Genomic DNA, 14,858 nt, shown 5'->3' with positions numbered 1-14,858 from the left:
TTCACTAAAAACAATGAAACATACTTTGAACTTACCTGCCAATAGTATCAACCTCCTTCCTTGTTTATAAGTTATTATTTACTTACATATGAAATAAGATAATGCTATACTTGGTAAAGTGTTTGATATAAATATGTAACAATGAAAACAAATAATTGATAATTAAGTCAGACGCTTTGGTTTCTGTGATATGGTATTGATTCCACTGCCACAGTTGGCAACCTTGTTGTAAATAGCAATCATTTACCAAATGTATGTGTTTCTGTGTGTGTGAAGAAATAATAATCTTAAAACCTTATTTACATCCAGGCCCCCTCTGGTTGATTTAGCTTCTGACCTGACCTTGTTCTCTGTTTGTGCATCTTTCCATGTTCACAGAGCATGGGGGTGGTGCTGTATGTGCTGGTGTGTGGTGCACTGCCCTTCGATGGGCCCACTCTGCCTGTACTTCGACAGAGAGTCCTAGAAGGAAGGTTTCGCATCCCCTACTTCATGACTGAAGGTAATAAAGCCCCCCTGGGATGTTGAACACATAATAAGATGAGACTTATCCCCTTGCGTTACTGTACATTTGTGAGATGCATAATTCAAGCTAAGGTAAAAAAGGCTTGACATTTCTGTAAGGGACACTTCCAGTCAGAAGGATGGATTCCACCTTCCTATTTGAGTCACCATACTGGTGATTGGTCTCCGCAACCACTCAGGGGGTCATTTAATTAATGAGAGAGCGTCACGCTCATTTGAAGGGGATACGGTACAATACACTCTGTCATTGTCCCCTGTAATGTGTATACGTGCGTCAGTGTGCATGCAGGCTGCAGAGTGAGTCAGGTTGGCTAACTGTCACAAAGCAGCCCTGCTGTTAGCGGCTGTGCTAGCTAGCTGGCAGCAGATTAACTCTAGAGCTGGAGCTGTTTATGTAACCTGGGGAAGAGCCAGTGAAGCCTTCCAGCAGGTCGCCTGCCTGTCTGTTTGTTTGTCTGACTCACGCTCGCTATCTGTGAAGCATCTTCCTCTGTCTGTGGCCCATCTTTTTTCTCTGGGACCCATCTGCAAGTCTCGAACACTTTCTCCACAGGGGGTGTGGTGAGAGAGTCGAACAGATTTGTTCAGGACCTTGAAACAATTAGGACTTAAAGGGGAATGTAGGAGTATAATCTCAGCTGCATGGCCAGACTGACACTCAAACCCACTTACCCACCCACCCAGCCCCTATTCTCTGAAAAAGGAGAACAGAGTGTGCTTATTTCTTCCTCCAGAGACAGTCCATCTCATCTCCTGTTGCTCCTCTCACAGGCCAACACTGTGGTACACAGCACAGCCTAGTACCGCACACTGAACACTCACAACGAAATCTCAGCACTGTGGATGTTGTTGTCTACTCCCAACTCACTTAATAACAACATAATGTTGTCTGATGTCACCCCTGATAATTTATATTACACAGACAGATCTGGTAAATAGTACTACAGAATAATAAATAACAACATACTTTATAGCTTTTCTCAGGAACACAGTCACATGGAGTAGCCTGGAGTCACGTTATCAAAAAGGCCATCACAAAGTTTGTAAGTCCATGGTTGATGTGCTCAAACATCTCTATTCAATTAAATGTTGGCCGTAGCTGCCTGTGGCATTTTGTTTGTTTTTCTGTTCATTGTGGAAGTAAAAGTTACTACACTGAAATTAAATGTTTTAAGTTTAAGTCAAATCAAGTGATATTTGAAATCTTTTGATTGCATTTTATTTAGAAATGTCTGTATTATGGATTATGCTAATGCTCACATGAATGCATCATGGTAACATTTTACATATTGGTTTATAATCCGTTTTTTTATTGGTCTGATCAATTAAATAGATAAGATAAACTCAACCACAGTGCCCTTCAAAGTCTTGCAACATATTCCTGTACTCCTTCATTGGGGGACTTTTTGCAACTCTACACCACTGGGACATTGCAAGTGTTAACAGGGATGGTTCTGTGGTTTAGTCATTGTGGTGTAATGTACTGGCTATGAACAGTGTGTCAATCAATCAGACAACTAGACGGTTACGAAGTGCTGGCCCTTTTACATAGTCCAGCCTTCCCTGGTGGTACGTAGCTGTAAAGAATGTGCTTAGCTTCAACTGTTGCTATAAACATGGCTGTAGCAACGAAAGTGTATTGCAGTGAACTGTATATGAAGCATGTTGTAACGTTAGCAACTCACCAGGGATAAGAATACGGTAAAAGTGCGAGGAAGGGCAGACTGGTTATGTATAACGGGGAAAACATTTATTTGGCTGAACCACCAGGCACGAGGTAGGAAAAATGTGATTCAAGCAGACATCAGTAGATCAGCACGGCAACTGGGAAGAATGTGAAGCTGGGAGTTACTGTTGGCAGCCTGGACATGGGCTTATGAACTGCTCTGTCTCCTAACTCTGTGACAGAAGACCGGATATCTGTGGACATTGGTAGAGCAGGAGAATGAAGGAAGAATGTTGCTACAATGTGTAAACATTTACTTCAACTCTTTGTAAACTCTGAATGAGTTGAATGATGACGAGTGTCGCTTATTTCCAGTGCCTCTAAAGTGTCCAAGTAAATATATTTTAAAATGTTCTTCCAAAAGAGAACAACTTTAGTCACTTGAGCAGAGCAGCAGCATTGATTTGATGTTGAACTGCAAAGGCACATGAAAGACCAAACAACATATCGCATGTTAGAAGTTCTGTAAACGACATTCAGAACATTTGCTGTGTAGAGAAGATATAGTGGATATAGTGTGTGTGTAATCATAGACTTGTTCCTTTGTTTACTGGTTGTTTATATCCACTGGCTCGATTTTTCGTTTCACTCTGCACTGCGTTCAAACAGAGGCTCACTCTGAAAATGCTGTTGAACCACCGCGTTGTTGCAGAAGCGTAACACCCCACTCCCATTCCACCCCAGTTTAACACAGTTAGCTATGTGAGTACTGTTGCTGTTGTTAGCGTAGCACGGCCAGCTGCAGCAATTATGGCCCAGTCCCTTCCATGAATGCTTGTGACGTCAGGGCTGAGAGATGTGAACCATAATGCATGTATTTGCCCTGTGATTTGGATCCAATCCAGATCTAACTTGGCCCATTCAACACCCTTTTGTGCTAGACAAACACATTGAGTGGAGAACATAACCTCCTTGATAAATAAAGTATTGAAGATCAAAGAAATAATGACCATCTGCAGGGCTCATTTGGAAAGGACACAGTGGTTAGTCTTTAGCACTGCAGCAGCAGAGTATAAAGTAAAGATGCGTGTGGTGGGCAGGAATGCAGTGCACACAGTGGGGGTGCAGGCAGGGGAACTGTAATCCCGTTAAGAACCCAGCTGTGTCTGACGTCAAACTCATCTAGCCTCTAACTAGAGGTGAGAAGCTCTCATTAGGAGGGGAGGAAGGAAGAAAAGAGTGCAGACACGCTGCTCAGAAGTGATTGCAGGAAAACCAAGCACACAATTCAGCTGATTTAAAGCCCTTTCAAGTTATGTATGCCTTCTCATCTGCTTTTTCGATAAGGACATGACCCTTTATGACTTAATTTGCATTATCATAGCTTATACATACAGTTCTCAGTCCTATCCAACATAAACCATCTCTATGATTGTTCTCTCCCTCTCCCCTCAGACTGTGAGCACCTGATCCGCAGGATGTTGGTTCTCGACCCATCGAAGCGCCTGTCTGTGGCTCAGATCAAGGAGCACAAGTGGATGGCTCTGTACGCCCCGGTGCAGAGGCCCGTCCTGTACCAGCAGCCTCTGTCTGATGAGGCCGAGGCGGGGGTGGGGGAGTACAGCGAGCAGGTCCTCAGGCTGATGCACAGCCTCGGCATTGACCAACACAAGACTGTGGAGGTGAGGACTTTGCCGCCATTATTTATTCAACAGGGGTGTGAACAGGTCAGGTTTAAAGATCAAACTGTGACGTAGATAACAGTTCGAGTGGATCCTCTTTATTATCTTTCTATGATGTACATCTCATTAATATACATTAATATAATCTGTTCAATATTTTATATTTAATATTCCATGTCATATATTTATGTATATATTTGTATATATAATATCTTGTCAAATTCAACATGTATATTTTCTATTTCAACATGCATATTTTATTTTTTATTTTCTTTATTTTCTTGTTTATTTCAACAAAAACAATTTCCCAAATTGGGATCAATAAAGTACCATCTTATCTTAAACACAATATTATGACATTTCTTCACTATACTACAGCTTTTTGGGCATTTTAATGACACAAAATACCATACTACTTTACTCCTTTGACTTTTATTTAAATTATTAACTTTATAATATGCAAAGACGTTTATGACCTGCTACACATTTAACCGTGACGTTTTAATTACATTTAAATGATAGTTTAAGTATTTCTGACATGTTCTGTCATTTTACTGTGACTTTTTTTCATACAATTTTTGACATTTGTCCATGATTTTTTCATTGCATACAATACTTAAAGTTTTTTTATTATATTTGAATCACACATTTTACAACAATTTGATACTACTAAAAATATTATTCTTTGACAGATTTTCTGCCCTACAATACTATAACGTTTTTCCACCTTATGTTGATGTTTAAATATAATACTATCCTATTTTTTTTTTTGTATCATACTTTAATGTACTTTAAGTCTTTTAACAGAAGGTGTGCTTCAATTATATCTTCAATTACAGACGCCGCCATTAAAGTTGTCTTTCATCCTCCAGTCTCTGCAGAACAAAAGCTACAACCACTTTGCTGCTATCTACTATCTGCTGGTGGAGCGTCTGAAGGCCCATCGCTGCAGCTTCCCCGTCGAACAGCGGCTCGATGCCCGCCAGCGCCGGCCCAGCACCATTGCCGAACAGACGGTCGTCAAGGTAGCCACGGGGCGTCACAGCAACAAGGGAGTCCTGAATAATGTGTACAGAGGTTACCATCCACGCCTCACTGATCAAAGCTACATTATTCACACCTGCATCCACAAACAAACGGAGGGACACGATCCATTCATGTATTTATCCGGCTGTCTTCACCTGCTTTTTCTCAGTCTTTTCCGCCCAGCCTTGATCTTAATGCGTCTCCCTCGGTTACATTATTCATCATGTTCCTTTCTTTGCCCACTGTCCCTCCTTAGGGACAAATTCTCTTTCATTTCCCCTCACCATCTACGATCTGGCTTTTTTGTCTGGCTCGGATTACAAAGTCCAATTCGTAATTGCGTTTCTATTAAGGATGTTGCAATGAATTGGAGAGGATGTTTTTGATGTAATGTCAAAGTCTGTGTTTTCTCCCTCTCTGCAGTCGAGCAGTGGTTCAGCCCAGGTGGGTTTGCTCTCACAGTGTGTCCGTCTTCTGCGCTCCCCTGCTGTGCCCCAAGCCTCCTCAGATGCTTTCCCCTTCCCCCCGACTGCATGTTCCCTGGAGCAGAATTTCATGGTAGAGGACGTCAACACGCCCAAAGTAGGTTTAACTACCAGTAAAAACAGCCTAAGGATTCAGTGTCTTGTTTTTTGTGTGTGTTTGTCCTCTGTCTGTCACATTCGGCTTCTGAGTTATGGAAGTTGTAGTTGTTACTGTCATTATCGGATTGCACAAGTATGTCCTGAAACATAATCCTGATAAGTCATTTGCTTTGAGAGTCATACCATCTCACTGTGAATCAGATGTGTATGTGTCAGACCCCTTTGAGGTTTCGAGCGTTGGTTTTCTCCGTCAACCTGCCAGAGTGCAGCTGACTTGTTAGTTATGTAAGAACTCAGCCAGCACACACATCATACAGGACAGCCGCCTGTCCTGCATGGCTTCTAGACACACACACACACACACACACACACACACACACACACACACACACACACACACACACACACACACACACACACACACACACACACACAATGCTCTCGCCTGTTGTTAAGCTGACTATTGCAAACCACAGACACCATTGGTCTGAGTAGATAGCCACACACACACACACACACACACACACACACACACACACGCAGTATCATTCATCAAGATTTCTTCTCCATCCCACCCCCTCTCCTGGCTCCTGTAAAGAGGGATGTGTATGTTGTTTTGTGTGTGTGCTTGCAACGTGTGTGTCTGGAAAGCAGAACAATGACAGTGTGCGTTCTCTGCGTGAAAAGAGCTGGCTTATGTAAGCGGCCCTGTGATGATGATGATGATGATGATGATGATGATGATGATGATGATGATGATGTGATCTAATGTGAACCTGAGTGAACACACATGGACAGGAAGCTGCTGCACTGCTCCAACAATCTCGTCAGCTGCCGTGACCCCCTACCCATCAGCCAACAGCACTTTTTCTTTTTTAGTTTTTGGCTTTCCTTTTCCTTCGACATTCAGCCGCTTCTTCTCTCTCTTCGTCCTCATTTAAGTTCACTTTCCCCCAATGCCTTTTCATCGTCTATTTCTCAATGTTGTTTTCCCCTCTTGTCTTCAGTTTGTTTCTCCGTGCAGTGTGTCTCTGTGCGGTGTGTGTGTGTGCAGTGTGTGTCTCTGTGCAGTGTGTGTGTCTGTCGGTTGAATAACAGCATTCCTATCCCAGCACACTTCAGAAAGCAGATGGGGAATTGGGCAAAGTTGCTCTTTCTAGACCAACACCAGGCTTTCCGGTTACTGCCACCACTCATGCAGATGATCTTTGTCTGTGTGTGTGTGGTTGCGTGTGTTTGTGTCAGTCACATAGCATTTTCAGTCTAAGCTCACTTCCTGTCCCTACATTCCTTTATCCCCACCCTCCACGCCAACACACACAGGCCTGCATGCTGTAACTGACACACACACACACACACACACACACACACACACACACACACACACACACACACACACACACACACACACACACATACACACACACACACACACTATGTTGAAGAGAAGGAAAACGGAAGAAGAGTAACTAAAAGAGCTCTCATTCTCAGTACGGGGGTCGTCTTTGTGTGTATTTCCTTGTGTGACGCCTAGTTTGACCAACAGTGTGTCCTGGTTGCCTATTTTTCAGTTTTTAATGTATAGTTATCGTTCTCTCTTTCTGTCTCACCTCTTTTCTCCCCCCTTTCTAGGTGAACGGCTGCCTGCTGGATCCCCTGCCTCCCCCCACTGTCCTACGTAAATCCTCCACCTCGTCGCCTAGCAACATGATGGAGATGTCGATTGATGAGGGCATTGAGACGGAGGAGCCCGATACTGAAGATGATCCGGCCCACCTGCTCTCGGCCTATCAAACAGCTCGGTTTAACCAGCGGCGACACACCCTCTCTGAGGTGACCAATCAGCCGGGGCCTTCAAACCAAGGTATGATGTCACTGTTCAAAAACACAACTATAGAGTCTGTCACAAGTATGTAATGCTAAAACAAAGATGTTAAACCGAAAGCATTGTGTCCCCCAGGTAAATTATTCACTCTTGGTCACAACCCTTCCATGGGCAGCATGGACTCGGACATCGGCTACGACATGGGCTCCATGCATAGCGACCTCGGCCTGCTGGAGGACCCCCCCTCTCTCAGTGAATTTGTTCCAGGCAACAGCTCTACCCCCGGCGTTACGCCTACTCCTTTCTTGAGCGCTCGGCCCGCAAACCAAGCAATGGCCGTCCTGACGTCCCAGCACAGGGAGGCGCACAATCGCTCCCCCATCAGCTTCAGAGAGGGGAGGCGTGCCTCCGACACCTCCCTCACCCAAGGTCAGAACCACCAATTTGACTTTGCTCCAAATCCATTCAGTCTTCTTTTTGATTACTCTCTCACATTACCCACTTCTCTATATGCACTCAGACTTCATTGACTTAATGTGTCAGGTATCTTCATCAATAAACCCAGGAGCTCCATTTTAGGGCCAACCTCAAAATGCACAAAGCCACTCTGTCACCCTAATAGAAAGTTTGACTGCTTGGGTTTACGACATTGCATTTTGAGTGCAGTTAAATAGACGATGTGACAGGAGGCTGCAAATGGAAAGATGATGATGTTTCTTGCTAACTGCCTGCAATAGACAAATCTTTCTTTAAAGGGGAGCTGATCCAAACTGCAGGCGCAGGATTAGGTAGTCATATCTATACTTTTTAGGATACTAATCAAATCCTTAAGATACTAATTCTTGGTACCACCAAGTGCTGATCCACATTAAATCAATCAGTGACGCATTGTGGTACTTAAGAACGCTGCTGTGTGTGTGTGTGTGTGTGTGTGTGTGTGTGTGTGTGTGTGTGTGTGTGTGTGTGTGTGTGTGTGTGTGTGTGTGTGTGTGTGTGTGTGTGTGTGTGTGTGTGTGTGTGTGTGTGTGTGTGTGTGTGTGTGTGTGTGTGTGTGTGTGTGTGTGTGTGTGTGTGTGTGTGTGTGTGTGTGTGTGTGTGTGTGTGTGTGTGTGTGTGTGTGTGTGTGTGTGTGTGTGTGTGTGTGTGTGTGTGTGTGTGTGTGTGTGTGTGTGTGCGCGCGCGCAACACGTTCTCACTCCCATCCCGTCACATATTGACGGACGGTCAGGGCCCCTCCCCGTCGCTATATTACGTACAGGGTACCCCTTTCCCGTCATTTTCTACGGGCAGGGCGTCCCATAGACCTTCATTGCGGACAGCGGACCCCTTGACCGTCAGGTTTCTACGGGAAGGGCGTCCCATAGACCTTCATTGCGGACACAGCGGACCCCTTGACCGTCAGGCTTCTACGGGGAGGGCGTCCCATAGACCTTCATTGCGGACACAGCGGACCCCTTGACCGTCAGGCTTCTACGGGGAGGGCGTCCCATAGACCTTCATAATGCCTATTTTAAGGTTCATTTGGCCATTAAAATGCGTTTTGATGTCATTTTATACGAGTAATGAGTTTTTATCTCGGATTATTTGTGCATTACATGTACATGATGTTTAGTTTGCTAGTTATGACGAAGATTACTTCATGAATGTGTACACATTCATGGTTGCTAAGGTGGTTGCTATGGACGCTGCAACAGCTCCCAGACCACGTGATCAACAACAATGGCTGTCCTTCGTGTTATTCTCGGTGGAAAAATGCCTATTTTATGGTTCATTTGGCCATTAAAATGCGTTTTGATGTCATTGTATGCGAGTAATGAGTTTTTATTTCTGATTATTTGTGCAGTACATGTACATGATGTTTAGTTTGCTAGTTATGACGAAGATTACCTTACGTCTGTGAGGAAAATGCATGGGGCTCAGAGCCTCGTATTTTTAAAATCTTTTTTTCCTTCTAATTTGTTATTCTTTTCAAAATAACACACTGTTATTTACTCACCAATAACATACAATTATCCTTGCTTTTATTTATTGGTTTAATTCCATAATCTCGGTCTTTTTTGGCGTTCGTCAGGAACTGAATTTAAAAATAAAAAAAACCCGGAAACAGACGTGGGCATTTCGAGCGATTACCCAAGATTCTCAGCTACGCTGATTGGATTTTTTAGCCGCAATGCATGCTGGGATTTGGTGTTTATATTATATGAAATCCGGAAAACATTTGAAAAGACTAAAATAATACTTAATTCCGAGTGCTCTTGCTTTTCTCTTTGAAAGTCATCACATAACGGCATTGTAATACACGGTTCGGCTGCATTAAATATTACAGATCTGCCGTAGTTCTTTATTTATAGCGCCCTGATGATAAGACCTATGGAAAAACTGAAGAAATGCCGCCGAAACTGAATACTTGACGTGGATCATAAATATATCAACAATTAAAAAACTTCTCAATTTCTCTTCACACAATACGTCTCCTTGCAGTATCAACACTAATTCGGCTGACTTTTACATTTGATGTAATTCATAGATAGGTTATATTTACACCATAACGGTGCACAGCTGATAAAAAAGGACTGTAGTTTTTAAAGATATTACTGATTTGAATTGGATTGCATTTTGAATGTAAGAATGTAAATACTGATTCTGAAATAGTATAGCAATATGCTGTAAAATTATGTGAAAGCATGAATAAAACTACACATCTTCAGATGTTGTACATACAAGTGTCTGTGTGTACCTTGTGTGCCTAGTGGTTAAAGCACGTTATTGAATTATTGTTTTTATGTGTTATATTTGATTAAAAAAATATTAAGAGTACATATACTTTCATAGGGGGAAAGTAGAAGGTCTGTGATAGAAATATAGAATATAAAAAATCAAGAAGATACTATAAGTGATCTCTTCAATAAAACAGTTTAGTGCAGGATGTACAAAGATATTAATAGGAGGAGGTGCAAAACAGAAAAACGAATTAACCTTTATTTAAACATTAAATAACAGATTACGGTCTTCTTTTAAATAAGAAAAAAACGTTGGGGGTATCTATCTACAGATAAATACAAAGTACTTAACGTCTAATATATTGCTTTCCTGCAATGTTAACTATGTTGAAGCACTTATTTTAACTGATATTATACATATGGATTATACTCTTATGTATGTAGATAGAATAAGAAATGTGCAGAATATGACAGTTTAATGGTGGAGGTACACACATATTGATAGATGTCTTGTATACTGCACTGTTGAGGGACCTGTGACCCAAGTTTTTCATTCATTTCATAACTACACCGTAAGTTGTGTAAATGATATGTCAATACACCTTTAAAATCTTGAAATCTTGAAAGGGATGTGCAAAATAGCCATAATATATAGTCTTTAATTAACTATTAGTAGAGAATAACGAGTAATTAATATACTTTATTACTCGTTTCCATTAATGTCAATTGCAGATACATGTTTAGTCTTCTCAAGCACAAGTATCAAATATCTCTCCTGATTGTTGGCACTTGACAATCACCTTATCTGAATTTTACTCGGGTGTAACTAAAGTCTGATTTAAGGGTTGTTTATATTTCACATCATTAATCAGAATCTGCAAAGTAACTCAAATAAATGCAGTGGAGTAAAAATACCAGGTTAACCTCTGAATTGTAGTGGAGTAGAATTACAAAGTATCAATGAGCTTTCATGTGGGTATATTAATGCTATATATTGATGCTGCGCATTATGGACAGCGATTTTTATCCATTTATTAATTATATGTTTTACATTTGATAACACCAATGTGTTTAATACTGGCAACTTCTAATTGTGGGAAAACGAAAAAGTTCAGTAGAGACGTCCCACAGAACATTTTGCGAAACACAATAGTGTAGTGTGTAGTTCTGGGGGGGCGTTCGATTCCAGTTTTTGATAGTCTGGCTGGTTTCGTTCCATTTCACACAGCTGTTTGACGCTGTAACCTTGGCGCACTGCCACTCCAACATCCAATCCCAGACCTAGAAGAGTAATCACGGGGACTGTAGTCCTAAACGATAGCTGGGGATTCTGGGTAGTTTAGTGTCTTCGGCCATCCTAAACTCAAACATTTTGACAATCGCAATGATGCTCGAACTGTCCCTTATAGGCCTACGTCTGTTTCCGGATATTTTTATTTTGAAATTCAGTTCCTGACGAACACCAAAAAAGACCGAGATTATGGAATTAAACCAATAAATAAAAGCAAGGATAATTGTATGTTATTGGTGAGTAAATAACAGTGTGTTATTTTGAAAAGAATAACAAATTAGAAGGAAAAAAAGATTTTAAAAATACGAGGCTCTGAGCCCCATGTATTTTCCTCACAGACGTAAGGTAATCTTCGTCATAACTAGCAAACTAAACATCATGTACATGTACTGCACAAATAATCAGAAATAAAAACTCATTACTCGCATACAATGACATCAAAACGCATTTTAACGGCCAAATTAACCTTAAAATAGGCATTTTTCCACCGAGAATAACACGAAGGACAGCCATTGTTGTTGATCACGTGGTCTGGGAGCTGTTGCAGCGTCCATAGCAACCACCTTAGCAACCATGAATGTGTACACATTCATGAAGTAATCTTCGTCATAACTAGCAAACTAATCATCATGTACATGTAATGCACAAATAATCCGAAATAAAAACTCATTACTCGCATAAAATGAGATCAAAACGCATTTTAATGGCCAAATGAACCTTAAAATAGGCATTATGAAGGTCCATGGGACGCCCTGCCCGTAGAAGCCTGACGGGCAAGGGGTCCACTGTGTCCGCAATGAAGGTCTATGGGACGCCCTGCCCGTAGAAAATGACGGGAAAGGGGTACCCTGTACGTAATATAGCGACGGGGAGGGGCCCTGACCGTCCGTCAGTCAGTGTGTGTGTGTGTGTGTGTGTGTGTGTGTGTGTGTGTGTGTGTGTGTGTGTGTGTGTGTGTGTGTGTGTGTGTGTGTGTGTGTGTGTGTGTGTGTGTGTGTGTGTGTGTGTGTGTGTGTGTGTGTGTGTGTGTGTGTGTGTGTGTGTGTGTGTGTGTGTGTGTGTGTGTGTGTGTGTGTGTGTGTGTGTGTGTGTGTGTGTGTGTGTGTGTGTGTGTGTGTGTGTGTGTGTGTGTGTAAAGAGAGAGCAGATCAGAGAACCTGAACCGAATGAACTGTCGTTGATTGAGTTGCATTGTGGGAAATGCATGGCATAAAATAGATCCTTCTTACTTGTTTTTTTCAAAATGTCCATCATAAGTCTGACTGTTGAATTAAACCATACTTTTCTTTAATGCAGTATGGTTTCAGATGTTTGGACATCTGAAAGCAGCAAGTTCAGACATGCTCTTTACAGATTGCTGAAAGATATAATGTTACATAGGAAATCACTGTCTGCGGTGGAAGTGAACGTAACCGGTTGAGAAACATGCTTTGAAATCACAGGTCACTCATATATACTGTAATTGTCAATTATATTCTATATCGACATGTAATCTTATAGGCCCTTCACTACCAGCTGCGTGTAAATATAAGTGTCGATGTGCATATGTCTGAGGCTCTGGGATGCACCAGCACCAGTCAGGAGAGAGAGCATTGACACAGACGCAACGCAGTTGCTCCATCACACCCTTATAGACACATATATACATGTATCAATGCCTTCGGGGTTCGTCTTCTCTCTTCTACACACCATCTCTTCCCTTTTCTCATCCTCTCCAGCCTCTCTGACGACAGTGATGGTGATGATTCATGTTATTCACAGACATATATTTTTGAAGGTTTCATCAGCCCACATATCTCATTCTCTTCCCCCTTCTCTCTTTCTCTTTTTCAATCACTCTCCTTCTCCGTCTTTACAAGCTCATTTTCTGTATTGCTTTTCTTTATCTTATCAAAGTTTCAGTCTGTTACAGGCGAGATTCAATCTTTGGTAAATTTTTTCTTCATCGACACATTTTTCTGTGCCTAATGGATGTAAATCACAAAAGCTTTGGACCAGAATAAAAACTATAATAAAGCCTAAAAATGTTACCTCCCTGCTCTACATCGGGGCTCCTTCAGTTTCTAAACGTCATCGTTTCTCAGTCTCAAATGTACTGTATTCTTCGTAGATTTTTAAGACCATTCTCAAGATCTAAGTACTAATTGCTAGATGTTTATTAAATAAATAAATGTTCTTAAAATCTGACAGTTAACATGTAAAATGTTTAGGCCTGAAGATTGCAGCTAGAAACTGTAGCTCATATAATGAAAATCCTACCTACCCTAAAATGACATTTAAAAAATCATAATATATAATACGTCAAAAAGGAACACAAAATAAATGGTGTCATATTTATAAAGTAATAGTAAAGTTTGTCAAAAAAAAATGAAGAAATGTCATGGTATAAATTGTCAAGAAAGCCATATGATTGAAATGTCATTAAAATAAGGTATAGTATAATATGTCATTAAAATTGTAATTGAAAGTCATAGCTCTTTGTTGGGTCAAAAAAGTTAAATATATGCGATAAAAAGTAGTGGTGTAATGTGTCATAAATTGACAGCCGCCAAAGTGCGCCCCCAGGTTCTATTTGTAGTTATTTAAATATTTATATTTTCTATAATCCTCTTTGGAGGGTGTTGATGCAGTGCACTCTTTTGCGTCAGACTGCTGACTCTGGTTTTAAATAACTCCCACCATCACAGTGAGTCAGGTCCTATCGTTCACAGCCACAGCTCGTCACCACTGGATGGGTCTTATCAGAGCTACTTGCTGTTGAACACACACACACACAGTCACATGTGTACACACAAACACATACCCACAGTAGCTCATGACGCACATCCAGCCTCACTGTCAGAGGGGGGGGGGGGGGGGGGGGGGGGGGGAAGTGCTAACCATTCAGCTGCTCTGCTAACGTCACTGAGGATTGAGCCAGACTTGTTGCTTTTGACATCCTGTAAAGAAGAGAGAAATGCTTCTATGGATGTATTCTAAATACTGACTATGTATTGTGGCGAATTGTTTATGCTTTCAGGTCTCGTTGCGTTTCGGCAGCACCTGCAGAACTTGGCCAGGACCAAAGGTATCCTGGAGCTGAACAAAGTCCAGATGCTGGTGGAGCAGATGGGCTCCGGGGAAGGGGCCGCCATGGGCCCCCTGGGACCACAGCACCACTTGCACAACCTCCTGGAGGTCAGTGCTACTGCATAATCACACAAATACATTCTTCATTAAAAATGTCCTCTAACCCAGGGGTTCCCAACCTTTATTGTGCCAAGGACGGCAGATCCATCAAAAAAGAAATCGTGGACCAGTTGTCAATTTTAACTGATTTTAATATTTACTCAACACCAGCAGGTAGCAACAGAGGCTAATTGTATGCAACAGCCTGAACAAATACTAGAACAATATGCATCCAAAACATATTAAAAACGTTTAAAAAATAACCAGTGTCGTTTTTTGGTTTTTCGGAAAACCAAAAAGCCGACGTTATTCAGTTTTTAAACCAAAACGGGAAAACAGATAAATCAACGTTTTGGTTTTGCTGTGAATGC

General features: G+C 41.6%; 1 protein-coding gene across 2 annotated transcripts in view; it reads left to right on the top strand.

Annotated features, from left to right (window-relative positions):
• sik2b (salt-inducible kinase 2b) overlaps nt 1–14,858 on the top strand; it is a 46,065-nt gene that overhangs the window by 26,747 nt on the left and 4,460 nt on the right. For both annotated transcript variants that reach the window (XM_034097446.2, XM_034097445.2), the window contains exons 6-12: nt 379–502; nt 3,647–3,873; nt 4,746–4,898; nt 5,323–5,481; nt 7,116–7,347; nt 7,444–7,737; nt 14,339–14,496. In XM_034097446.2, coding sequence (XP_033953337.1) covers nt 379–502; nt 3,647–3,873; nt 4,746–4,898; nt 5,323–5,481; nt 7,116–7,347; nt 7,444–7,737; nt 14,339–14,496 — 1,347 coding nt within the window. The remainder of the gene's footprint in view (nt 1–378; nt 503–3,646; nt 3,874–4,745; nt 4,899–5,322; nt 5,482–7,115; nt 7,348–7,443; nt 7,738–14,338; nt 14,497–14,858) is intronic.

This window comes from Pseudochaenichthys georgianus, chromosome 13 (assembly GCF_902827115.2).
Source record: "Pseudochaenichthys georgianus chromosome 13, fPseGeo1.2, whole genome shotgun sequence".
Classification (NCBI taxonomy): domain Eukaryota; kingdom Metazoa; phylum Chordata; class Actinopteri; order Perciformes; family Channichthyidae; genus Pseudochaenichthys; species Pseudochaenichthys georgianus.
The sequence above is the reverse complement of the archived record's forward strand: the minus strand, read 5'-3'. Positions and strand labels throughout refer to the sequence as shown.